The sequence below is a fragment of the Tachyglossus aculeatus genome, chromosome 25 (genome assembly GCF_015852505.1).
Source record: "Tachyglossus aculeatus isolate mTacAcu1 chromosome 25, mTacAcu1.pri, whole genome shotgun sequence".
Taxonomy (NCBI): Eukaryota; Metazoa; Chordata; class Mammalia; order Monotremata; family Tachyglossidae; genus Tachyglossus; species Tachyglossus aculeatus.
Window position 1 is genome coordinate 14,756,617 of NC_052090.1, and position 20,996 is coordinate 14,777,612.

At 46.4% G+C, this 20,996-nt stretch overlaps 1 protein-coding gene across 1 annotated transcript in view; it reads right to left on the minus strand.

Moving 5' to 3' along the window:
• The window catches only part of PCMTD1 (protein-L-isoaspartate (D-aspartate) O-methyltransferase domain containing 1), a 52,575-nt gene extending 36,815 nt beyond the window's left edge, over positions 1-15,760 (minus strand). The window contains exons 1-2 of the mRNA XM_038766468.1: positions 15,645-15,760; positions 351-786 (exon numbers count right to left, since the gene is read on the minus strand). Of these exons, the coding sequence (XP_038622396.1) occupies positions 351-657 (307 nt within the window). The 5' untranslated portion in view covers positions 658-786; positions 15,645-15,760. The remainder of the gene's footprint in view (positions 1-350; positions 787-15,644) is intronic.
• Positions 15,761-20,996: the final 5,236 nt, after the last annotated feature.

The following is a 20,996-nucleotide window of genomic DNA, read 5'->3' on the forward strand; positions in this document are numbered from 1 at the left end:
GCCTTCCTGGGGACACAAACCCTTCTTGACCCCCGCTGTCCCTGACAGAGAGGTACAAAGCCCATGAGAAGACCCCATGAAACGGTCATCTGGTAAGAGTTCTTAGATACTGATGCACTTTTAACACTTCACTCAGGTAGGGAAACACTCCAGTATTAACACCCATCAAGTCCCCCAAAATTGAAATACAATTTCATCTTTTAGGGATCTCTTTCTCTGAGAGAGAGAGGGAGAGAGGGAGAGAGAGAGAGAGAGAGAGAGAGAGAGAAAGAGAAGAGAGGAGAGATCTCTAAAATTTTTAAATATAAGTATATATTTCAAATTAATTTCTAAAAAAAAAATGAAATTACCTAAAATTAAGCCCACCATTGTACTCAAATATCCGGTTCCACTTCCCAGATTAAGGAAGGACAATCCTGGTTGAAGTTTCAATGCCTCCATGACTTCTGAATAAATGCAAGGTGCTGATAAATGTATGTTTCCATGCTTCCACGCCAAGTCTTTATATGCATTGTCCCTGTAACCCTCCAGATAGTAATCGCCTCGATCAATAGCTCTGAAGGCTTGCTCCACTCTCTCAGTGCGAATGTACTGAGCCTCTTTCAAGTTATCGATTAAATCGTCATTGTCTTCCCCAGCACTCACAGCTCCTCCCATGGTGATATTCAAATGTGGCAATTAATTTGGAAAAGTCATTAGCAGAGATCTGTCCCAAAGGCAGTGTAAAACGATGAAGTGATTGTTTTCCTTTCAAGAGGGCATCAGATCAGCACAAATAAATTAATCCTGGTAGAAAAAAAAGGAATAAGTTTAAATTTCAAAGGAATATCACTGTTTCATTAATTCACACAAAAATATTTCACATAAAAAACATAATGAGTTGAGCTTGTTGTAAATCTTTTCATTTACTAGGATTTTTGAAATCCGGGACACTCCTTAATTTTCATTATATTTTAAAACGCAACTATGGAGGAATCCAAAAGACCAATATCACACTGCTTTGCAATAAGACCAGGATTTGCTACTTTTGAGTGGGGGCCTCCGGGGCAAATGTCTCCCTAATTTTCATCAGTCGATGCATTTTAAAATCCAAGCCATGACAGAACCTATAAAAACCACTACATTGTCTGAAATAAGGCAAAATCTTGGTGCTACTCGGACCTTCCCAAACTGCCCCTCATCTTAAAAACAGTGTCTGAGAAATTAGCCCAACTTCAGCTCGAGCACCAGCCATACAATCTGCCACCCACCACCACCGCTGACAACCTCCCGCTACCACCTCTCTCCCCGAGTCTCTCCAGGTCTGGTTGCCCCAGTCGGCTCTCGGGGCCCATTTTCCGGGGCTATTTTGGTCTGTGCAGATTTCTGCTGTCTCAGTGTCCTAAGGCTACTCTGGGGCTATTTTTATCCTTTATGGCCCTCTGCCATGGTGGAGCTCAAAAACCAGAGTAGAGAAGCTGAAAGACCTGTGAATCAGACCAGCCCCGGAGCAGAGCACCCCTTCCCTCTTTAGCCAGGCCCTGGAAGAGTCCGAGAGACCCGTGTGGACTGCTGCTGACTTCAAAACAAAGAGGGCTCAGAGATGTGGGTGTGCGGGGTATGAGACGGACAAAAACGGTAGACAAGAAAGGCGGGAAAATGGAAAAAAATCAATCAAGGAGGCTAGCGCATCCTTTGGGAAACCATCCAACAAGAGTGTGGCAGCCATATGGCATTAAGTGGCAGATCAAATGAAAGCAGTATGGAACTGCGCTGCTGTTCAACTTTCCCTGCAGCTGGGAGACCTGGTCTCCCCACAGAAGCCACATCTGACTCTCTGAGCAGCCCCACCAACGTCACTGACAGGCTACACTTAACATCAAATGGCACAAACAACAAAGATCTAGAAGGAAGGCTGTCTCCTAGCACTGTAACTTTGCTCACTTCCAACACATCTGCTCTGAATGGGGCATGTGATGAGAATGGATGACAGTGGGACACCCATACGGCTGCTGTATGGTGGCTGAAATTCGGAAGGGCAGAAGAAAGTTTTGAAGGAGGCTGTAAAAACGCCTCATGCGATATAGCATATTAACTGAAAGTTGGGAGTCAACTGCCAAAATCGATCACATCAATCAATGATGTTCCCTGAGCACACCGTGTGCCGAACACTTTACTAAGCATTTGGGAGAAAACGATAGAGTTGCTAGATGTGATCCCTGACCACAAGAAACTTACAGCCTAGAGGGGAAGAGCGACATTAAAAAAAATGTATCACAGATAGAGGAAGTGGCAGCATATATTGATATGTACATAAGTGTGGTGCAGGGGAAGGTGAGGTAAATAGCAAAGCCCTCAAGGGGTACAGAGCCAAGTGCACAGGCGATGCAGAAGGGAGGGCAAATGACGATTCAGTCAGGTTAGTCCTCTTGGAAGAGATACGATTTCAGTAGGGCTTCGAAGGTGGGGAAAGTGGTGGCTGTCCTATATAAAAGGGGAGAGAGTTCCAGGCCAGAGCGCAAGGAGTATGCAGAGAGAGAGAGACTAGACTGAAGTACAGTGAGTACCTGAGTAAGCATTAAAGGAGCCAAGGCAGATAAGCATGAGCATTGCAATTAAAAAAAAAAAGGAGTGGCTCCTCTGGAACAGGAGTTTTGTAAGAATAAGAAAATATGACAAAAGTAAAAATAGTGCCGAAGGTTGGAGACATCAAACAGCAAGGCACAGTTCTTGTGTACACTCTGCAGCTACAGCTAAGGGTCCCACACTGGCCTTACATGGACAAATAGGTCAACTTGACCACTAGCTTTTATTTTTATAATTCACTTCCACCATCAACTGTGAGCATTTTTTTGGTAATATTAGTTCATTCACTGCGTTGCATCCAGAGGGCACTCAACAAATGCTGTTACTCTTTCACTCCTTTTCAGTCCTTCCAAATGACATGTGACCAAAGAAATCCCTGAATCACAGCTTGCTTAATTTAAGGATTCAGATTCCAGTAGTAATCCACATTTAAATATATATATATATATATATATATATATATATATATATATTTGTTAAGCACTTACTATGTGTTGAGCACCATTCTAAGCACTGGGGTTAATTTATCAGATTGGATAGAGTCCCTGACCCACATGAGACTCACAGTCTAAATAGGTGGGAGAACAGGTATTAAATTTTGGTTTTGAACGGCAGATTCTCTACTGGAGTCGGACAAGATGATTCCCAATTCTACCTCTCCAGCCCTGACCTCTCTCCTTCTAGCGCTCAATAAGTATGACTGAATGAACAGAATGGAGTCTCACATTTCCTCTCACCTACTTGGATGACTTACCAGCATCAATCTTAAGATGGCCAAAATGGAACTCATCTTTCCACCCAAACCGTGTCCTCCACTTGATTTTTATGTCACCCTAGATAAAACCATCATCCTCCCTGTCCCACAGGTCCACAACTTCAGCATTACCCACAACTCATCTCTCATTCAACCCACACATGAAATCTGTCATGAAATCTACTTTCATGACATCTCTAGAATCCACCCTTTCTTCTCCACGGCAACTACTACCATGCTGATCCAAGCATTTATCCTATCCCACCTTAACTATTGCACCAGCCTCCCCACTGACCTCTCTGACTCCTGTCTCTCCCCTCTCCAGTCCGTACTTCACTCAGCTGCCTGGATCATTTTTTTCTAAAAAACCTTCAGTCTATGTCTCCCCACTCCTTAAAAACCTCCAATCTACTCCATCTACCTCCACATCGAATTCCTAACCATCTGCTTTAAGGCACTCAGTCTGCTCTCTCTTACCTCATCTCACTGATATCTTCCTATAACTCAACCCACACACTCTGCTCCTCTAACACCAACCTACTCTCCATTCCTCAATCTTGTCTATCCCACCACCGACCCCTTGACATGTCCTCCTCCCCCTTCATATTCAACAGCCCATCACTCTCCCCATCTTCAAAACCCTCCTAAAATCGCATCTCCTTGTGGTCAGAGATCAGGTCTACCAGCTCTATTGTATTGTACTTTCCCAAGCACTCAATACAGAGCTCTGCACAGTGAGTGCTCAAGAAATACCACTGACTGAACTCACCCAAGTGCACCGTACTCAGTGGATGCTTAATAAATACCCCTAGAATAACAATGACTAAATCCCCCAGATATTACAAAGAACACTTGCTGAATCTACTGCAGGTGGAGATGATGATAACTAATGGATCACGGCAGAATTAGAGTGATCATGGTCAGTCTGGCAGTGAAAGAGTTATATTAAACTTTTTAAAAATTATTTTTCAAGCTTGGGGGGGGTTTAACCTCAAATTTCAGGAAAAAACTGGGGCACAAAGGGTAGAAAAGTTACATCAGCTAAATCCTTAAAAAGCCATACTGTATCTACAATGAACAGTGAAACTTCTATTCACTGCATGAAATAACATTTTCATTTTAGCAAAAAAGAATCCTATCACACTAAAATCTTCAATAATTTCACCAAATTATCAAAAGAGCTTTACTATGCTTTACCAACCTAATTATTTATTTATTGAGCACTGGTGCCACAATGCTGAATGTAAGTAAAGCCCTTATATATAATCACATGCCCACAAAACGCACTTATTCAACCATGCCAAGTAACAATCTTAACAAGAAGCATGGCAGCACCTTAAAGGAAGCTATATAAGTTTTTATACACCATATAAACATGACCCTGAACAGGGATAATGGGGAGAATCCAAGTAGTCACTAACAGAAGGAAAGGAAATATGCTCAACTAAATGCATGCATTAAAAATATTAAAAAGGAAATGTAACATTCTCTTAGAATCAAAAGCAGAACTATTGCTCTGCAGGTCTCCACCACTGAAACGGAAGGCAGTGGTATATTACCACTCTGGAAAAAAACACTTAGTCTTTAATCGCGTGGGGTTTTTTTCCATTTTTAAATGAACTCTCTCACGCATATCTATCAAAGATGCATTCTTCCAGCTTCTCGGTTAAGTGCCTGATCTAAATAATGAAAAAAATCCATCAGATCTGAAATCCACTGATACCTGAATTACAAACCCTTGGTGTCTTACACTGTAGAGGGAATAAGAATGAACATACACACATACAGACATATACACACACCCTGATGCATCTTTATCATATAAAAGGCCCAAATGCATCTTTCCACAGTTGTGGCTTTGTGGAAGATGCATGAGCAGTGGAAGTCAGGAGACCTGAGTTCTGGCCCTTCTTCAGACACTAACCTGAAGTTTAACCCTGGACAAGACACTAAATGATGTGTCTCAGTTCCTTCCTCCATAAAATGGGGATAAAATCCTTGCTCTCCCGATCTCTTAGATTATGAATCCCATATGAATGAATACATGACTGATCTGACTAGCTTTTATCTACCCCCAGCTCTCAGCACAGCCCTGAAACATCATAAGAGCTTAATAAAAAGCCTAACTACCCAAACATTCATTCATTTAATGGTATTTATTGACTGCTTACTGTGTGCAAAGCACTGCCCTAAGCACTTGGGAGAATACAATATAACAAGACACATTCCCGCCCACAACGAGCTCACAGTCTGGAGTAGGAGAGACAGACATCAATGCAAGTAAATAAAATTACAAATAAGTATAAAAGTGCTTTGGGCCTGGGAGGGAGAAAGAACAAAAGAAGCACATCAGGGTGATGCAGAAGAGAGTGGGAGATGAGGAAAAGTGGAGTTTAGTCTGGGAAGGCCTCTTGGAAGAGATGTGCCTCCATATATAATATATTCCCCGTATAAAAAGCTATGCAACTAGTTGGTTTGAACAAATATCCAATGGAGCCTTTAACTGTCCAATAAATATGTCTAAGAAGACTCCCTAGCTTGACAAAATAAAATGCTGTTCACTGATCTCTCCTAAATTCTAGAAGAGTAGGATGCATGACAGATGAGACACACTTAATGACCCATGCTACCTGCTGATAACTGAAAGAGGCAGATTCAGTTCCTGCTCATTTTTTTGTGGGGGGAGAGGAGGAGAAGGGCCCTCGGTACCTCCCCTATCAGCGGGTGGCTCTCTCATCCTCCGGGTGTTTTTGAAAAGACTGGGGTATGGAATATTTGACTCTTTCTGGTAACTCAGAGGCAGGCAAGTCAGCTCAGACTGATGGGTAATTTTTTTTTTACCCTCCCACAAACACGAATGTGATCAATACTTCTAAATACGAAAACCCTTCAAAAGGCTTCCAGTTTTTATGATGCATCTTGTTCTTTGATATTTTGACTACAATGATAACCTGCAAACCTATGGCTCCAGAGTGGGCCCATCTCACTGCTCCTTCGGTTGATCTCTGACACCCTTTTCCTCATTCCTCCTCCCTTGGAGGAGTGGAAAAGACAGCAGAGGACAGTTTGGAGACTCTGGAGGAGTGGAGGATGTGGGGGAACAGGCAGAACATAGTAGGCAGTGAATCCAGGACACGGCGGCTCTGCCTACTAATCTGGCCTTGAGAAAAGACACAAGGGTTAGGAACTGTTCTGACCTATTTCCCATCGTTGGATGAACCAGATACCTGGTTTCGCCAACCCTCTAAAAGGACCTAAAGGACGACTACGAACATCTGAAGTGTAAGATCACTCATTCAATTGAATTTACTGAGCGCTTTCTGTGTGCAGAGCACTGTACTAAGCACTTGGCAAGTACAATACAGCAACAGAGGCAAAAGATGCTTTCATATACACCCTGAGCCACATATACACTCCACAGAAACTGGATTAGGGTCAGACAAGTGTTCACCTGCATTACACTTCCCGGTGAGCACAAAGTTTTCGACAAAATTTTACAAAGGAAGGCCATAACTACATGCCACATGCAAACCACATGGGTTAACCTCATGCTTCAATCCTCCTCTTGCAAGCCCACCCAAGGAACCCTGACACCACCACACGGTTTGACAGAAGGGCATCTCAGGCTCTGCCACTGTCTTGGGTAACTCCACCAAATCTGAAAAGCTTCTGAACAATACCTAGAGCCTGGGCAAACTGGCAGCATGGTGGAGAGGGAGAGGACCGGACACTTAGCACCCCTTTACCTGTACCACCCCATCGGGTAAAATCAGCGGTAAGTCATATATGCTCCCGGTCCAATCAGGAAGCGTGTTTGGGGAAAAATAAAGAAGTGGTGGCACAAAACTAACTTTCTTGTGTTACCAAGCCCACAGGACTTGACTGGGAAGCAGAATGAAAGGCAGTGAATGTCACCATTGGCCAAGGCCTGCTGCGAGAGGCTGAAAATGAAGTCACAAACGGATGGGTCATTAATAGGCAGAGGGGATCCACGAAGGTGGGGGAGTTTTGCCAAGTGATCTGCTTCAAAAGGACATGTTGACAGAGCACACAATTATCCGTGCCACTGAAAAGAACATAGTATGAATACTGGATTTTTTTTTTTTTAATGGCTACTAGCATCACCAGACATGCTCAGCTGGCCCCAGGATCGGATTCCCTTCTTATAAGGCTTATGGGCCAGCTCTCCCCATCACCCAGTCAGATTTAATGACATTTCCCATCCCATGTATTCACCCCCCGGGTCCATGTCCCTACTCTCCCATTAGTAGCTCACTGAAAAAAAAAGTTTGGAAGGGGATTTTAAAGCGAAAGCCAACCACCATCACCCCCACCCCCACCGGGTTTGTTGGTAAGGAAGGCAGCTTCATAGATGCAGGGAGGCAGGAGTTGGAGGTTATGGCTTCTGGGTGGATTGAAAAAGAGGAGAAATCAGCAGAAACTGGATTAACACATTAAGAAAGTAAAGGAGAATCAGCCCGAGGAGAAAGAGTTAATTTGCAATGCAGATAAACCAAGAGCACATATAGTTGGCTCACGTATACCCAAAGTCAAAATCTAACACCAGTCTTTCTACATACCAAACTCTTGGTCTCATCTGTTTATTACATAATGACCTTTAAACAGCAACTTCAAAACAAAAGCAAAGCAGCCAGTAAATCCACTAGCAATGAAAAATACCAAGCTACAACATACCTACAAGATACATGCTGGTATCCTTTTCAGGAAGTTAACCGGGCAAAAACGCATTCTGTAACTTCACGTTATACTATCAACAAATGTCGTGACTGCTCGTCGCAGAATTAAAACCCCAGCACAAATCTCACGGAACCCAAAAACAATGTGGGCTGTGCTACAAACAACCAATAGTTCACCAACGGAGAGCAAGGACCGTCCAATCTGACTGGCCGGTATCCACCCCAGGGCTTCTTACATAAACTGCTCGGGAAAAAAAATCCCCCGAGTCCTACTATTCATCTTTTTGAAATTTATTTATTTTAGGGGCAACAGAGACGGACATTCCTTCTCTCGTTCAGAAATCCGCTTCAAGCAGCCTAGACGGAGCCTGCACTAAACAAGGATCAGATTCGATCGTCCAACGAATGTGGGGGTCCTGGAATCAGGAAGTTTCCTTCTGAGTAAATACCCTCTGGTTTTCCAGCGGGGCGGGGGAGAAATAAGCGTTCTTAGTTTTAAAAATCGCCCTGAGCCCCACCAAGGATTGTGGCATTTTCACGAGGCGGGGTTGGGAAAGCCCGAGTGGGTGTTAGAAGAAGGCAGCTGGCTCAGTGGCAACAGCCCGGGCTGTGGAGCCAGAAGTCATGGGTTCTAATCCCGCCACCCCCACACATCCGCTGTGTGACTTGGGGCAAGTCGCTTCGCTTCTCTGGGCCTTGGTTCCCTCATTTGTACATATTTGTTACTCTATTTATTTATTTATTTATTTATTTATTTATTTTACTTGTACATATCCCTTTTATACTGTGAGCCCACTGTTGGGTAGGGACTGTCTCTATGTGTTGCCAATTTGTATTTCCCAAGCGCTTAGTACAGTGCTCTTCACATAGTAAGCGCTCAATAAATACGATTGATGATAATGATGATGATCTGTCCATTCATTCATTCAATCGCATTTACTGAGCGCTTACTGTGTGCAGAGCACTGTACTAAGCGCTTGGGAAGTACAAGTCGGCATCATATAGAGCCGGTCCCTACCCAACAACGGGCTCACAGTCTAGAAGAGGGAGACGGACAACAAAACATGTATAGGAATGAAGACTGGGGGGACCACCTGATCACCTTGTATCCCCCCAGTGCTTAGAACAGTGCTTCCCACATTCATTCATTCAATCGCATTTATTGAGCACTTACTGTGTGCAGAACACCGTACTAAGCGCTTGGGAAGCGCTTACTATGTTTTGTTGTCAGTCTCCCCCTTCTAGACTGTGAGCCCGCTGTTGGGGAGGGACCGTCTCTACATTTTGCCAACTTGTACTTTCCAAGCGCTTAGTCCAGTGCTCTGCACACAGGAAGCGCTCAATAAATACGACTGAATGAAGGAATGAATACAAGTCGGCACAAGATAGAGCCGGTCCCTCCCCAACAACGGGCTCACAAGTCTAGAAGGGGGAGACAGACAACAAAACATAGTAAGGGCTTCACAGATGCCATCGTTATTATTACTATCATCATCATCACCAATCGTATTTATTGAGCGCTTACTGTGTGCAGAGCACTGTACTAAGCGCTTGGGAAGTACAAGTTGGCAACATATAGAGACAGTCCCTACCCAATAGTGGGCTCACAGTCTATAAGGGGGAGACAGAGAACAAAACCAAACATACTAACAAAATAAAATAAATAGAATAGATATGTACAAGTAAAATAAATAAATACTATTCTCCAGGCCACTCGCCCTCCACCCCCACCAGCTGCAGGGAAGCCCCGACCACTCGTGTTGGGTAGGGACCGTCTCTATATGTTGCCAACTTGTACTTCCCAAGCGCTTAGTACAGTGCTCTGCACACAGTAAGCGCTCAATAAATACGACTGAATGAAGGAATAAATACAAGTCGGCACCAGATGGAGACGGTCCCTCCCCAACAGCAGGCTCACAAGTCTAGAAGGGGGGAGACAGACAACAAAACATAGTAAGCACTTCACAGATCCCAGCGTTATTATTATTATTATCCAGGCTGCTCGCCCTCCATTCATTCAATCGTATTTATTGAGCGCTTACTGTGTGCAGAGCACTGTACTAAGCGCTTGGGAAGTACAAATTGGCAACATAATAGAGACGGTCCCTACCCAACAGCAGGCTCACAAGTCTAGAAGGGGGAGACAGGCAACAAAACATAGTAAGGCCGTTGTTGGGGAGGGTCCGTCTCTATATGTTGCCAACTGGCGCTTAGTCCAGTGCTCTGCACACAGTAAGCGCTCAATAAATACGATTGAATGAATGAATAAATAAATAAATACGACTGAATGAAGGAATGAATACAAATCGGCACCAGGTACAGCCGGTCCCTCCCCAACAGCGGGCTCACAAGTCTAGAAGGGGGAGACAGACAACAAAACATAGTAAGGCCGTGGTTGGGGAGGGACCGTCCCTATATGTTGCCAACTGGCGCTTAGTCCAGTTCTCTGCACACAGTGAGCGCTCAGTAAATACGATTGAATGAATGAATGAATAAATACGACTGAATGAAGGAATAAATACATGTCGGCACCAGACAGTGCCGGTCCCTCCCCAAAAGCGGGCTCACAAGTCTAGAAGGAGGAGACAGGCAACAAAACATAGTAAGGCCGTGGCTGGGGAGGGACCGTCCCTATATGTTGCCAACTGGCGCTTAGTCCAGTACTCCGCACACAGTAAGCGCTCAATAAATACGACTGAATGAAGGAATAAATACATGTCGACACCAGAAAGAGCCGGTCCCTCCCCAACAGCGGGCTCACAAGTCTAGAAGGAGGAGACAGACAACAAAACATAGTAAGGCCGTGGTTGGGGGCTGGGGGGACCGTCTCTATATGTTGCCAACTGGCGCTTAGTCCAGTGCTCCGCACACAGTAAGCGCTCAATAAATACGACTGAATGAAGGAATGAATACAAGTCGGCACCAGACAGAACCGGTCCCTCCCCAACAGCAGGCTCACAAGTCTAGAAGGGGGAGACAGACAAAACATAGTAAGGCCGTGTTGGGGGGGGGGGGGGGGGGGCGTCTCTATATGTTGCCAACTTGTACTTCCCCAGTCCAGTGTTGTGCACACGGGAAGCGCTCAATAAATAGGACTGAATGAAGGAATCAATGCCTCCCCAGCTCTGCCGGCCCTCCTTACCGTTGCCCACCGAGGCCGGGGCTCCGACAGGAGGGGGAGGAGAAGCCAGGGGGCGGGGAGAAGGAGGCCGGAAAGAAGAAGGGGGCGGGCTCCCTGGCTAAGGGGCACTCTGGGGGGGCTACCGGGGGGCCGGCAGTCATTTGTATGTACAGATTTATTACTCTATTTATTTATTTATCTTACTTGCACATATCTATTCTATTTATTTTATTTTGTTAGTACGTTTGGTTTTGTTCTCTGTCTCCCGCTTCTAGACCGTGAGCCCGCTGTTGGGTAGGGACCGTCTCTATGTGTTGCCGACTTGTACTTCCCAAGCGCTTAGTCCGGTGCTCTGCACACAGTAAGCGCTCAATAAATACGATTGATTGATTGATTTTCATCTTCCTCCCTTCAACTTGGGCTTCCCAAACGCTTAGTGCAGTGCTCTGCGCACAGTAAGCGCTCAATAAGTACCATTGACTGATTTTCATCTTCCTCCCTTCAACTTGGGCTTCCCAAGCGCTTAGTGCAGTGGTCTGCGCACAGTAAGCGCTCAATAAGTACGATTGATTGATTTTCATCTTCCTCCCTTCAACTTGGGCTTCCCAAGCGCTTAGTGCATTGCTCTGCACACAGTAAGCGCTCAATAAATACGATTGATTGATTTTCATCTTCCTCCCTTCAACATGAGATTCCCAAGCGCTTAGTGCAGTGCTCTGCACACAGTAAGCACTCAATAAGTACGACTGATTGATTGATTTTCATCAGCGTGGCTCACTGGAAAGAACCCGGGCTTTGGAGTCAGAGTTCACGGGTTCAAATCCCGGCTCTGCCCATTGTCAGCCGGGTGACTCTGGGCAAGTCACTTCTCTGGGCCTCAGTTCCCTCATCTGGAAAATGGGGATGAAGACTGCGAGCTCCCCATGGGACAACCTGATCACCCTGTAAACTCCCCCGTGCTTAGAACAGTGCTTTGCACCTAGTAAGCGCTTAGTAAATGCCATCATCATCTTCCTCCCTTCAACTTGGACTGCCCAAGCGCTTAGTGTGGCGCTCTGCGCACAGTAAGCGCTCAATAAGTACGACTGATTGATTGATTTTCATCGGCGTGGCTCACTGGAAAGAGCCCGGGCTTTGGAGTCGGAGTTCATGGGTTCAAATCCCGGCTCTGCCCATTGTCAGCCGGGTGACTCTGGGCAAGTCACTTCTCTGGGCCTCAGTTCCCTCATCTGGAAAATGGGGATGAAGACTGCCCCCATGGGACAACCTGATCACCTTGTAAACTCCCCCGTGCTTAGAACAGTGCTTTGCACCTAGTAAGCGCTTAGTAAATGCCGTCATCATCTTCCTCCCTTTAACTTGGACTGCCCAAGCGCTTAGTGCGGCGCTCTGCACACAGCAAGCGCTCAATAAGTACGACTGATTGATTGATTTTCATCAGCGTGGCTCACTGGAAAGAGCACGGGCTCTGGAGTCGGAGTTCACGGGTTCAAATCCCGGCTCTGCCCATTGTCAGCAGGGTGACTTTGGGCAAGTCACTTCACTGGGCCTCAGTTCCCTCATCTGGAAAATGGGGATGAAGACTGTCCCCATGGGACAACCTCATCACCCTGTAAACTCCCCTGTGCTTAGAACAGGGCTTTGCACGTAGTAAGCGCTTAGTAAATGCCGTCATCACCTTCCTCCCTTCAACTTGGACTTCCCGAGCGCTTAGGGCGGCGCTCTGCGCACAGCAAGCGCTCAATAAGTACGACTGATTGATTGATTTTCATCAGCGTGGCTCACTGGAAAGAGCACGGGCTCTGGAGTCGGAGTTCACGGGTTCAAATCCCGGCTCTGCCCATTGTCAGCAGGGTGACTTTGGGCAAGTCACTTCACTGGGCCTCAGTTCCCTCATCTGGAAAATGGGGATGAAGACTGCGAGCCCCCCATGGGACAACGTGATCACCTTGTAAACTCCCCCGTGCTTAGAACAGTGCTTTGCACCTAGTAAGCGCTTAGTAAATGCCGTCATCATCTTCCTCCCTTTAACTTGGACTGCCCAAGCGCCTAGTGCAGCGCTCTGCGCACAGCAAGCGCTCAATAAGTACGACTGATTGATTGATTTTCATCACTGTGGCTCACTAGAAACAGCCCGGGCTTTGGAGTCAGAGTTCACGGGTTCAAATCCCGGCTCTGCCCATTGTCAGCCGGGTGACTCTGGGCAAGTCACTTCTCTGGGCCTCAGTTCCCTCATCTGGAAAATGGGGATGAAGACTGCCCCCACGGGACAACCTGATCGCCTTGTAAACTCCCCCGTGCTTAGAACAGTGCTTTGCACCTAGTAAGCGCTTAGTAAATGCCATCATCACCTTCCTCCCTTCAACTTGGACTTCCCGAGCGCTTAGTGCAGCGCTCTGCGCACAGCAAGCGCTCAATAAGTACGACTGATTGATTGATTTTCATCAGCGTGGCTCACTGGAAAGAGCCCGGGCTTTGGAGTCGGAGTTCACGGGTTCAAATCCCGGCTCTGCCCATTGTCAGCCGGGTGACTTTGGGCAAGTCACTTCTCTGGGCCTCAGTTCCCTCATCTGGAAAATGGGGATGAAGACTGCGAGCCCCCCATGGGACAACCTGATCACCTTGTAAACTCCCCCGTGCTTAGAACAGTGCTTTGCACCTAGTAAGCGCTTAGTAAATGCCGTCATCATCTTCCTCCCTTTAACTTGGACTGCCCAAGCGCTTAGTGCAGTGCTCTGCACACAGTAAGCGCTCAATAAGTACGACTGATTGATTTTCATCAGCGTGGCTCACTGGAAAGAGCCCGGGCTTTGGAGTCGGAGTTCACGGGTTCAAATCCCGGCTCTGCCCATTGTCAGCCGGGTGACTTTGGGCAAGTCACTTCACTGGGCCTCAGTTCCCTCATCTGGAAAATGGGGATGAAGACTGTCCCCATGGGACAACCTCATCACCCTGTAAACTCCCCTGTGCTTAGAACAGGGCTTTGCACCTAGTAAGCGCTTAGTAAATGCCATCATCACCTTCCTCCCTTCAACTTGGACTTCCCGAGCGCTTAGTGCAGCGCTCTGCGCACAGCAAGCGCTCAATAAGTACGACTGATTGATTGATTTTCATCAGCGTGGCTCACTGGAAAGAGCCCGGGCTTTGGAGTCGGAGTTCACGGGTTCAAATCCCGGCTCTGCCCATTGTCAGCCGGGTGACTTTGGGCAAGTCACTTCACTGGGCCTCAGTTCCCTCATCTGGAAAATGGGGATGAAGACTGTCCCCATGGGACAACCTCATCACCCTGTAAACTCCCCTGTGCTTAGAACAGGGCTTTGCACCTAGTAAGCGCTTAGTAAATGCCATCATCACCTTCCTCCCTTCAACTTGGACTTCCCGAGCGCTTAGTGCAGCGCTCTGCGCACAGCAAGCGCTCAATAAGTACGACTGATTGATTGATTTTCATCAGCGTGGCTCACTGGAAAGAGCCCGGGCTTTGGAGTCGGAGTTCACGGGTTCAAATCCCGGCTCTGCCCATTGTCAGCAGGGTGACTTTGGGCAAGTCACTTCACTGGGCCTCAGTTCCCTCATCTGGAAAATGGGGATGAAGACTGTCCCCATGGGACAACCTCATCACCCTGTAAACTCCCCTGTGCTTAGAACAGGGCTTTGCACCTAGTAAGCGCTTAGTAAATGCCATCATCACCTTCCTCCCTTCAACTTGGACTTCCCGAGCGCTTAGTGCAGCGCTCTGCGCACAGCAAGCGCTCAATAAGTACGACTGATTGATTGATTTTCATCAGCGTGGCTCACTGGAAAGACCACGGGCTCTGGAGTCGGAGTTCACGGGTTCAAATCCCGGCTCTGCCCATTGTCAGCCGGGTGACTTTGGGCAAGTCACTTCACTGGGCCTCAGTTCCCTCATCTGGAAAATGGGGATGAAGACTGCCCCTATGGGACAACCTGATCGCCTTGTAAACTGCCCTGTGCTTAGAACAGTGCTTTGCACCTAGTAAGCGCTTAATAAATGCCGTCATCACCTTCCTCCCTTCAACTTGGACTTCCCAAGCGCTTAGTACAGTGCTCTGCGCACAGTAAGCGCTCAATAAGTACGATTTTATTGATTGACTTTCATCAGCGTGGTTCACTGGAGAGAGCCCGGGCTTTGGAGTCGGAGTTCACGGGTTCAAATCCCGGCTCTGCCCATTGTCAGCAGGGTGACTTTGGGCAAGTCACTTCACTGGGCCTCAGTTCCCTCATCTGGAAAATGGGGATGAAGACTGCCCCCATGGGACAACCTGATCGCCTTGGAAACTCCCCCGTGCTTAGAACAGGGCTTTGCACCTGGTAAGCGCTTAGTAAATGCCGTCATCATCTTCCTCCCTTCAACTTGGACTTCCCAAGCGCTTAGTACAGTGCTCTGCGCACGGCAGGCGCTCAATAAGTAGGGTTGAGTGATTGAATGAATGAGCACCTGCTCCTCGGGGGGTGCCTCCCCCACCCCCGGGACCCATCCCTCTCCTACCTGGCCCCCGCATCCCGTCCCTCGTCCGTCCGTGTGTGCGTCCATCACACTGCCCGACGACTGTCTGAGCGAAGGCCCGACCGCCCCTCAGGCGGCCCACCCGGCCCGTGAGGGCTTCCGGGCGGCGCAAAGGCCTCTGGGAGTCGGCACGCCGGCGCATGCGCAGTAGGCCGCGGCCTGCTCTCCCCGCCACCGGAAGTCCACACTTTGGCCAGCCCCTGAGGCGACGAGGGCGGGGGGGGACAACAACAACAATAATAATGACATTTATTAATTAATAATAATTAATTAATTACCCACTGTTGGGTAGGGGCTGTCTCTATATGTTGCCAAGTTGTCCTTCCCAAGCGCTTAGTACAGCGCTCTGCACACAGTAAGCGCTCAATAAATGATTGATGATGATGATTAAGCGCTTACTACGTGCAAAGCACCGTTCTAAGCGCTGGGGGGTTACAAGGCGATCAGGGTGACGATCGATCAATCGTATTTATGGAGCGCTCACCGTGTGCAGCGCGCTGGGCGAAGCGCTTGGGAAGTCCAAGTTGGCAACATAGAGAGACGGCCCCTACCCAACGGCGGGCTCACGGTTGTCCCCCGTGGGGCTCACAATCAATCAATCAATCAATCAATCAATCGTATTTATTGAGCGCTTACTGCGTGCAGAGCTCTGGAAGAAGCGCTAGGGAAGTCCAAGTTGGCAACATAGAGAGACGGTCCCTCCCCAACAGTGGGCGCACAGTTGTCCCCCATGGGGCTCACAATCAATCAATCAATCAATCAATCAATCGTATTTATTGAGCGCTCACTGTGTGCACAGTTGTCACTGGGCACTGTGTCACAGTTGTCCCCCGTGGGGCTCACAGTCAATCAATCAATCAATCAATCGTATTTATTGAGCGCTTACTGTGTGCAGAGCTCTGGACGAAGCGCTAGGGAAGTCCAAGTTGGCAACATAGAGAGACGGTCCCTCCCCAACAGTGGGCGCACAGTTGTCCCCCATGGGGCTCACAATCAATCAATCAATCAATCGTATTTATTGAGCGCTCACCGTGTGCAGAGCACTGCACTAAGCGCTTGGGAAGTCCAAGTTGGCAACATAGAGAGAGAGTCCCTCCCCAACAGCGGGCTCACAGTTGTCCCCCATGGGGCTCACAATCAATCAATCAATCGTATTTATTGAGCACTCACTGTGTGCACAGTTGTCACTGTGCACTGTCACAGTTGTCCCCCATGGGGCTCACAATCAATCAATCAATCAATCGTATTTATTGAGCGCTCACGGTGTGCAGAGCGCTGGACGAAGCGCTTGGGAAGTCCAAGTTGGCAACATAGAGAGACGGTCCCTCCCCAACAGCGGGCTCACAGTTGTCCCCCGTGGGGCTCACAATCAATCAATCAATCAATCGTATTTATTGAGCGCTCACTGTGTGCAGCGCACTGGACGAAGCGCTTGGGAAGTTCATCATCAATCGTATTCATTGAGCGCTTACTGTGTGCAGAGCACTGTACTAAGCACTTGGGAAGTACAAGCACCGTTCTAAGCACTGGGGAGGATACAAGGTGATCGGGTGGTCCCACGCGGGGCTCACAGTCTTCATCCCCATTTTACAGATGAGGGAACTGAGGCACAGAGAAGTTAAGTGACTTGCCCAAAGTCACACAGCTGACAAGCGGCAAAGTCAGGATTTGAACCCATGACCTCTGACTCCAAAGCCCGTGCTCTTTCCACCGAGCCAAGTAATAATAATAATGATGGCATTTGTTAAACGCTTACTATGTGCCAAGCACCGTTCTAAGCACTGGGGAGGATACAAGGTGATCAGGTTGTCCCACGCGGGACTCACAGTCTTCATCCCCATTTTACAGATGAGGTAACTGAGGCCCAGAGAAGTGAAGTGACTTGCTCAAAGTCACACAGCAGACAAGTGGTGGAGCTGGGATTTGAACCTATGATTTGAACCCATGACCTCTGACAAGCGCTTACTATGTGCCAAGCACCATTCTAAGCACTGGGGAGGATACAAGGTCTTCAGGTTGTCCCACGCGGGACTCACAATCTTAATCCTCATTTTACAGATGAGGGAACTGAGGCCCAGAGAAGTGAAGTGACTTGCCCAAAGTCACACAGCTGACAAGTGGTAGAGCCAGGATTAGAACCCATGACCTCTGACTCCCAAGCCCAGGCTCTTTCCACTGAGCTACGCTGCTTCTACTCTGTATGTAGTATAGTGCCTGGCACATAGTTAAGCACTTAACAAATACCATCATCATTATCATTATTATTATTATTATTATTATCATCATCAATCATATTTATTGAGCGCTTACTATGTGCAGAGCACTGTACTAAGCGCTTGGGAAGTACAAATTGGCAACATATAGAGACAGTCCCTACCCAACGGTGGGCTCACAGTCTAAAAGGCTCACAGTCTATTATTATTCTATGCGTGTATATTAACACCTGTTTTATTTGTTCAGATGTGTATATATTTTATATATCTATGCATATATAGATAGATAGATCTATATCTATTATCTATATCTCTCTATATATATCTACATATATGTCTCATTCTATTTATTTATATTGTAGCTGTTGATGCCTGTTTTCTTATTTTGGTGTCCGTCTCCCCCCTTCTAGACTGCGAGCCCGTTGTGGGCAGGGATTGTCTCTCTTTGTTGCTGAATTGTACTTTCCAAGCGCTTAGTACAGTGCCCTGCACACAGTAAGCGCTCAATAAATACAATCAAATGAATGAATGAGTGGGTTGTGAACTCGGTCCTTCCACAGATCTCTTTTGCACACCCCATCTCCACACACATCCCCCCCGCACACATAAAACTTTCACACACACAGAGCCCCCTCCGCACACATCCCTTCTGTTCATAATAATAATAATAACTAATAATTATTAAGCACTTACTATGTGTACTAAGTACTGTAGTAAATACTGGGATGGTACCGGCAAATTGGGTTGGACACAGTCCCTGTCCTACGTCGGGCTCGAATTACGTGCCTTTACTCCATCCCCTGTTTTTAGCTATAATTTTCTCCAGAGCAGAGTTCTTATATGTTTTCCTCTTTTTGTTAGTTTCTTCAGCACTTAGTTGCTTAATGAACACTGGTGATGATAAGAAGTATTAATATTGTCACAAAGGGGAGAGACAGGCTGACAGCAGAGATCCCTCTCAGTGAAAGAGGAAGATATATCTTCCTTTTCTTATCCTCCCTCCCACATCCCAACCATATCTCAAGGAGGAAGGTAGTGTTCCTTCGTATCCCTATGTTCTGTTCATACATTCTGTGCATACTTCCATAATCTTTTCTTAATGTGAATCTAATGCAAGGTGAAATAATTGCCCCTCAGTGTATAGCTATGTCAAAATCAAAATACTCTGAGCACACTAACTCACAGTATTAATAAGTAGTGAAAAAAACAAGATATTTAAGTCAGCCCTGGAGCAGAAACAAGACTCATGCACCCTCCACTTCCGTTTATAGCCCTACCCAATCTCAGAGTTCAAGGCTGCAGGGAAAGGAAGAGTGTGTCTGATTCCCATTTCCAACCTTTGGGAGTTCTGCGGGCTTTCCCGGGACCTCACCCTCCCAGAAATGGGGCCCACTCCTCAAGAACCTCCAGTGGTTGCCCATCCACCTCCAAACTAATTCATTCAATCGTATTTATTGAGCACTTACTTTGTGCAAAGCAGTGTACTAAGCACTTGGGAAAGTACAATATAGTAATAGAGACAATCCCTGTCCACCACGAGCTCACAGTCTGGTGGAGAGGGCTGAGGGGAGGAGGCAGACATCAATAAAATAATAATAATAATAATAATAATAATAATAATAATAGCATTTATTAAGTGCTTACTATGTGCAAAGCACTGTTCTAAGCGCTGATATAAATATAAATAAATTTAAATATATTATATATGATATAAATATAAATAAATGAAGTTACAGATATATACATAAGTGCTGTGAGCTCACAGTCTCAACCCCCATTTTACAGATGACATAACTGAGGCACAGAAAAGTGAAGTGACTTGCCCAAGGTCACGCAGGAGACAAGTGGTGGAGGCGGGATTAGAACCTATGACCTCCTGACTCTCGGGCCTGTGCTCTATCCGCTTAGACTGTGAGCCCACTGTTGGGTAGGGACTCTCTCTATATGTTGCCAATTTGTACTTCCCAAGCGCTTAGTACAGTGCTCTGCACATAGTAAGCGCTCAATAAATACGATTGATGATGATGGGCAATGCTGCTTCTTGGGCTGCTTTTGGGAACAGCAGCACAAGTGTGGGGAAGTTCGGTTTCCCCCACCCATGGCTGAATTCTAACATGAAGAGGGGACCAGACCCCTTAACCCACATTACAGCAGGATTTCAACTGACTGATTACTTTTGCCTTTTTCTTACATTTAACCTCTCCTCTCCCACCCACATCCCTAGCCATGACCGCTGGAATGACGCTGACTACAGAGGCACATTTCTGCTAAGGATACAATTTAAAAGGGTGTTCCTGTGAGTTGTCCTTTTAATCACTGGAATCATTCCTTTGATGTGGCTGGAGCTACTGGCTGCTTTAACTTCTACTAATAAACTCGAGTTCATTTTTAAACACAGAGAGTTGTTGTGCTTTGGTTTCTTGAGGAATGTGGGCAAGGAAAACAACAAAAGAATAGAAAAGCAGATTCTGGTAAAAATTCAGCCGATGAAATCGATAGCCCCTCATCAACATAGTGCTCCACCATTTCATTCATTCATTCAATCGTATTTATTGAGTGCTTGCTGTGTGCAAAGCACTGTTCAAAGCGCTTGGGAAGTACAAGTTGGTGACATATAGAGACAGTCCTTACCCAACATAAAACCACTCCCCAAATGTAACAGGTCTAGCAACTGTTCAATACAAAAACTCCGTCTCTCTGGCATGCAGTATTCGACAAGCATTCATTATGGACTTTGAATGGGATTACTTCAGCTACTAAAACTATTCTAATAAGATTGAATATTTGGGTCGTTATTTCCTAAAAAATTATACAAATTAAAATTCCTTGAATATTTTTCAGATTTATTTAAAGGGAATCGCAGCATCCACCAGGTTTATTCACAGCTTTCATCAGATGATTAGAATCCTATTTAAAAATAATAATAATAGTGTTTTTTATAGGAGAGGACTGTATCTAGCACCTCTCCTTTACTGTGCTTGCCCCAAGAGTTTTTTGTAGTACCCTGGCCTGCGTAAAGTAGACATTCAATAAATTCCGTTGATTGATTAAGTGCATACTCTGTGCCATCAGTGTACTAACCGGAAAGGTAGATACAAGATAATCAGGTTGGTTGCAGTCC